Source organism: Populus nigra, chromosome 12 (assembly GCF_951802175.1).
Source record: "Populus nigra chromosome 12, ddPopNigr1.1, whole genome shotgun sequence".
In the NCBI taxonomy this organism is placed as follows: domain Eukaryota; kingdom Viridiplantae; phylum Streptophyta; class Magnoliopsida; order Malpighiales; family Salicaceae; genus Populus; species Populus nigra.
In genome coordinates, this window is record NC_084863.1 from 7,735,743 (window position 1) to 7,742,280 (window position 6,538).

Below are 6,538 nucleotides of genomic sequence, written 5' to 3' on the forward strand. Positions count from 1 at the left end.
AGAAAGTTGCTTTTATTGTAAAGAAGTGATCATATATCAATCTTATGCAGGTGGTCAGATCTTCTTGAGACTGTGAAAACCATGTTGCCTTCAAAAGCCTGGAATAGTCTCTCACCTGATCTCTATGCCACTTTCTGGGGACTTACACTTTATGATCTATATGTCCCTAGAAACCGTTACGAGTCTGAAATTGCCAAGCAGCAAGCTGCTCTTAAAGCTCTGGAAGAGCTTTCTGATAATTCTAGTTCAGCAATTACTAAAAGGAAGAAGGAGAAGGAAAGGATTCAAGAATCTCTCGATCGTCTGACTAGTGAGCTCCATAAACATGAAGAAAATGTTTCTTCTGTTCGTAGACGACTATCTCGTGAAAAGGACAAATGGCTGACTTCTTGTCCTGATACTTTGAAAATTAACATGGAGTTCCTTCAGCGCTGTATTTTTCCCCGTTGTACTTTCAGCATGCCGGATGCTGTATATTGTGCCATGTTTGTACATACTCTTCATTCACTTGGCACACCATTTTTCAACACTGTAAACCACATCGATGTTCTGATATGTAAAACATTACAACCTATGATATGCTGCTGTACTGAATATGAAGCAGGTAGACTTGGGAGGTTTTTGTATGAAACACTCAAGATTGCTTACTACTGGAAGGTATTGACATTTTCATTGTCACTTTTTGTTATTCAGATTTATTTTTCCTTTCATTATTTTGAGTTTCTTTTCATGAAGTTATAAAAAAAAGAGATTTTTTCACTGAAGTAAATCATATATGTGCTTACACAAGTGCGTGTCTGTTTGAATTTAGCACTTGTATTTAATTGAATTAAGCATTTATTTGTTTTTCCTTTTCCCAGCCCTCCTAACCTAATGCTCTCCTTTTTTCTATTGCAATTCTTTGCTGCCAGAGTGATGAAACTATATATGAACGTGAGTGTGGAAATATGCCTGGATTTGCTGTGTATTATAGATTCCCAAACAGCCAACGGGTTACATATGGTCAGTTCATTAAGGTTAGTTCTTGAGATTGAAGTTGTATAATTTTTTCTAAGTAGTTGTCATTTTCATAAATTGAAATCTCTTTCTGAGTAGTTTCTTCATGATCAGGATGACTTTGCATAAGGTGATGGTTCTTTATCTGTTTCTATTTTTTTTTTATCCATCTATTGTTCTACATTCAATTCTATTCATCTACATAATGCGTCTTTCCAATTAGAGAAGAAATGATAACTGTTATTCAGCCTTTTATATGCTTCTTATACTGTGCATATTGGTCCTACTTTTCTTAACTTCATAACTGGACGTGTTAAATTGGGGACTTATGTTTATACAAGGATCCCCATATTGAAACTAGTTATGCTTGGGAAATCCTGAAGTCACCTTTGAGTATGCACTAGTACTAACCTGTGGTATTAGTTAAAAATCTAGAAGGTTTTAAGTGCATAAGGTCTTGTAAATGTTATTGATTCTTGTTGTTGCAAATCCAAAGCAGAACGAGTTCAAGCTATAAGTAGTCTCCTGGAAAGCTCACCGTAGAAATTATATTATCTCCATTGATATATTACATTGAAGATCATTCTCTTTTATTTACCTGACCCTGTGCTGCATCTTACTTTTTTTATTTTGCTGGCTTTGTCTTACATTCTTGCATTTCTTGTTTATTTTTTTCTTTTATTTTCATTTTCCTTTGTCCGAGTTCAAGTGTTTTAGTCAGTGTATTCATAATTTTTTAAGGCACAGAGATTTGAGATTTATGCAATCACCCGTTGAAACCATATAATGTGTTTACTTTTATACCATAATTGAGATTTTGTTAGTGCCAATTGTTTACTCATTTTATCTGCTCTTTTGGTGATAGGTACACTGGAAATGGAGTCAGAGAATGTCTCGGCTATTGATTCAGTGTCTGGAATCATCTGAGTACATGGAAATTCGAAATGCTCTTATTTTGTTGACAAAAATTTCCGGTGTTTTTCCAGTTACGAAAAGGAGTGGTATTAACCTTGAAAAACGAGTAAGAGATGTCAAGAAAGGTGACCTTTATTTATCTCAAGTTCCTTTTTTCAGTACCATAACTTTAGTTTTCTTTCCCTCAAATTCTGTGCAGGTAACTAGAATCAAAAGTGATGAAAGGGAGGATCTCAAGGTTTTGGCTACAGGTGTTGCTGCAGCTTTGGCTGCTAGAAAGGTTGGTGGGATTCACAAGTGAATTTAGCTGCTCCTGTTACATGTATTTAAAAAATTTATTGTCATTTGCAGCCTTCATGGGTTACAGATGAAGAATTTGGCATGGGATATCTTGACATAAAGCCTCCATCCGTTGCATCAAAGTCTTTATCGGGAAATGTAGCAGCAGCACAAAACAGTTCTGCCCTTAATGTTTCTCAAGGTGAACCTGCTGATGGAAGAGCACTTGTAACTGGAAGCCAACATGGAGATCCTGGGAATTCAAACAGAGATCTGATATCCAGAGCAAAACATGCTGATGGGAGGTCAGATAGAACAGAAAATATCTCACATTTGAAATCTGATCTAGGACATCAGAAATCAAAGGGTGGTTCATCAACCAATGGGTCAAATGCTCAGTCAGCTGTTTCCTCAGCTGCTGTTCCTATAGGTGCATCAAGATCAGCAGAAAATCAGAAGGGGATGGATGACTCCACAAATAGAACATTGGAGGATAGCACTGTCAGAGTAGCTGCAAAGAACTTGGCAGAGTCTGAGGTATTGTCTAGATGGTGCATGTGAACAGTTTTATCTGATGTGAATGCAGGCAATTTTAAACATTCATTACTTCTCATCGACTTATTAAATAGTGGTAGCAGGAATCGTTCTTTTTAATTATTGTATTGAGGGAAAGAAAAAAGAAACGATACCTTTTTCTGTTTTGTTGGTTGAAATAGACATGAGTTAGTGATTTTGAAATTTGGGATCCATAAGATATGTATTATGTCTTAACATCCTTGAAAGGATCTAGTATAGTCTACCTTCAGTTGATTTGTTTTCCTCTTTATTGGCAGTTGAAAGTTTCCACAAAGCGGCCAGTGTCTAAAACACCAAAGCAAGATGTTGTGAAAGATGACAATAAATCTGGAAAAGGCGCTGGCCGAACTCTATCCTCATCCACAAGTGACAAAGACATCCAGGTTCATTTATCAGAGGGAAGACAAGGGGGTGCTTCTAATGTTTCTTCTGCGCTCACTTTGAATGGTAATGCTCTTTCAGTGTCTGAAAAAGTCTCTACTATGTTTACAAGAACTTCTGATTCTTATGGTGTAGAATCAAAGCCAGATAGTGGAGGTAACAAACCTATGCTAAAAGATGAAGCAACTGAAGTTGCTGATGTGCAGAAGCCACCTTCTCGACTTGTTCATTCTCCTAGGCATGATAACTCTGTTGCTGCTTCAAAGTCTAGTGATAAATTGCAAAAGAGAGCAAGTCCTGCTGAAGAACCTGACAGATTAAGTAAACGGCAAAAAGGGGATGTCGAATTGGGAGATTTAGAGGGTGAAGTTAAATTCTCTGAAAGAGAGAGGTCCACCGATACTCGATCTGCGGATCTTGATAAAGTGGGAAATGATGAACAGAATCTATATAGGAGCGTAGATAAACCTTTGGATAGGTCAAAAGATAAAGGTAATGATAGATATGACAGGGACCATAGGGAAAGATCAGAGCGTCCTGATAAATCCCGTGGAGATGATAGTTTAGCTGACAGATCGAGAGATAAATCAATGGAAAGATATGGAAGAGAGCTTTCAGTTGAGAGAGGGCAGGATAGGGTTGCTGATAGGAGTTTTGACAGACTAGCTGACAAAGCCAAAGATGACAGAAGCAAATTACGTTACAATGATACCTCTGCAGAAAAATCTCAGGTTGATGATCGTTTTCATGGGCAAAACTTGCCTCCGCCACCACCTTTACCTCCTCATATGGTTCCCCAATCAGTTACTTCTGGTAGAAGAGAAGAAGATGCAGACAGAAGGTTTGGAACTACCAGACATGTTCAGAGGCTTTCTCCTAGGCATGATGAGAAAGAACGAAGACGATCAGAAGAAAATTCCTTGGTTTCACAGGATGATGCAAAACGTAGAAAAGAGGATGATGTTCGTGAGAGAAAGCGAGAAGAGCGAGAGGGGCTGTCAATCAAGGTATGCATTAGCTGCTTGCTTGTTGAATCCATTTTGATTTTTAATGAACTTGTCATTCTAAACTTAATGAGGGACTGGTAACACTCACACATGTATGTAGCATGTATGCCAGATTGCACTGAACATGAAACTGTTGAATCCAGTTTATCATATCTAGGCATTGTAGCTTCATTTAACAGAGGACAAGAAATACTTGTATATCTGACATTTGTGCTTTTGTTTTCATAAGTTCTTAGTGTTGCTTGCTCCCTTCAGCTTAAATTGAATTATAATAAATGCAGTGATTAACATCCTTTGTGATGGTAGCTTCATTTTATTTGCCACCCACATAATTTATTTGCTTCAGTCAGATGCTATTGATCCTCCCATGTTTTGGCATACTGAGTAATGGACTATCCTTTAATGCTTGAGGTTATATGGACGCAAGCATGAATGTGTAAAAGTGAACTGTTTTACACATCACAGTTTCACTTGTACTTCATGTTTGTTTTTGTTTACTCTCATTGGAGCTTTGTTAATGTATGATATTTCTTGCGGTCTAGATAAGGTTTCTGATGTTGGACTCAGTATTTGGCATTTGGCTCTCACTGGAGCCGATTGCCTTAAGTTGTCTGTATGCTGAATGATTTCTGATGTCCCGGACATTTGGCACTTTTTGCAAAGAGGTAACACTGCGTAGCACATTCTATGTTGTTTGCCTATGCCATATAAATTACAGGTGCACCTGATCTCTTCTTGGCATGGATCATGTTTTGTACTTTGGTGCTTGTTGGTTTGAGTTGGAACAAAAACCTACTTAAACAAGCAAGAGTTTCGCCCCCCAGGAATTTATACAATCCTACTTCTGCTTCATTCATGACACCATGAATTTGTGAGTCTGAGTGTGAAATGATTAACATTGTAAGTAGTGAACTGCAACTGTCAATTTTGATGTAATACCATATAAAAATGAAATAATTTTAAAAAAAGAGGCTCGAATATCATCCAAACTATATATATAAAAAAGAGAGGATAGCCCATTTTTATTTTTTAAGAACTGGATGCTGTTATTCTCAGAGTGGTCTGTGTTTAGAAGAAAGTTTTTTTGCTTATATCTCTGAGTTGCTATTTGTAGGTGGAAGAGAGGGAAAGAGAGAGGGAGAGGGAGAGGGAGAGAGAGAAAACCAACCTTCCAAAGGAGGAAATGGACTCCAGTGCAACTGCTAAGAGACGAAAACTTAAAAGAGATCATCTGCCGACAGGGGAAGCTAGTGAATATTCTCCTGTTGGCCCACCACCTCCACCCCTTGGTATTGGCATGTCACATTCATATGATGGTAGGGAGAGGGGAGATCGGAAGGGGGCCATGAATCAGCGTGCAAGTTACTTGGAGGAACCTCTCATGAGGATTCATGGTAAAGATGTAGTTGGCAAGATGGGCCGCCGTGATACTGATCCGTATCCTTAAAATCCTTTCTTTAGTAGTAAATAAGCCAATATGCATGCCATCATTGTCAATATTCAATTAAATGATCTACAACTCAGTGAAATTGTCCACATCCCTGTTCTATCTGCTGCAAATTGTTATCTGTGAAGGGGTAATTTTCAGCAATATGCTGTACCTAGCATTTAGCTCACTCTCGAAATATGTATAGTTCTGTTATACAGGCTTGTGGACATGTAGTACATTAGGCATGCAGTATTAGGGTTGTAGTTTTTCTGTGACGCATATACAAGGCATGCGCTTTACTATTTCTCTGAAGATCTTTGTTGTATATTGCAAGTCCTTGATCAGCATTTAGGATGTATGATCGGGAATGGGATGAGGACAAGAGGCAGAGAGCTGAACAAAAGCGGAGGCATCGGAAGTAATTGATGGGTCATAGCTTGAGATGTGTTATCTGATGGATGCCTAAAAAGGGTGTGCTTGATTGTGAGTTCCTATTCTTATTCTTTTATTTCTTTCATCCATTTAATTCTACCAGATTATAAATTACAGTGCTAGATTTTTGCTTGTTCGACAACAGGTCCAGGAAATGGCAAGTTGGATTTATGCCATTTTTGTATGCTATTGTAGAATCTGAGCTATTTAGTACAGTGCGACTTAGTAATTCTCTCCTAAATTAAGTGTAAAGATAAATTTTGAGATATATGTTGCCTCCTATGCTATGCCTGTTAATGCTTGCTGATGAATCCAATATGCTAAAGTATAACAAGAGGGCTGCTGTTGTAATGGCGGTCTATGGGTGCTATAATTGGTAAAAAATAAAGAATAAGGTAAGAACTCTATATTTCATGAATACTGAGGGACACGGATGGACATGAAAAGCACAAGGACTCTGTTCATTTCGTGCTTTGTAGCATTGCTTGGTAAAACGGTTCCTTTTTTCAATTACGAGATGCAA

The 6,538-nt window shown here is 37.9% G+C and overlaps 1 protein-coding gene across 8 annotated transcripts in view; it reads left to right on the forward strand.

Moving 5' to 3' along the window:
• LOC133670167 (THO complex subunit 2-like) overlaps positions 1-6,283 on the forward strand; it is a 29,462-nt gene extending 23,179 nt beyond the window's left edge. For 2 of the 8 annotated variants that reach the window (XM_062090667.1, XM_062090668.1), the window contains exons 25-32: positions 51-657; positions 912-1,016; positions 1,862-2,017; positions 2,111-2,191; positions 2,263-2,727; positions 3,024-4,154; positions 5,269-5,591; positions 5,936-6,283. In XM_062090667.1, coding sequence (XP_061946651.1) covers positions 51-657; positions 912-1,016; positions 1,862-2,017; positions 2,111-2,191; positions 2,263-2,727; positions 3,024-4,154; positions 5,269-5,591; positions 5,936-6,005 — 2,938 coding nt within the window. In that variant the 3' untranslated portion in view covers positions 6,006-6,283. Of the gene's footprint in view, positions 1-50; positions 658-911; positions 1,017-1,861; positions 2,018-2,110; positions 2,192-2,262; positions 2,728-3,023; positions 4,155-5,268; positions 5,602-5,917 lie in introns of those variants that run through there. The other 6 variants (XR_009834018.1, XR_009834017.1, XM_062090670.1 and 3 more) reach the window with 6 other exon arrangements.
• Positions 6,284-6,538: the final 255 nt, after the last annotated feature.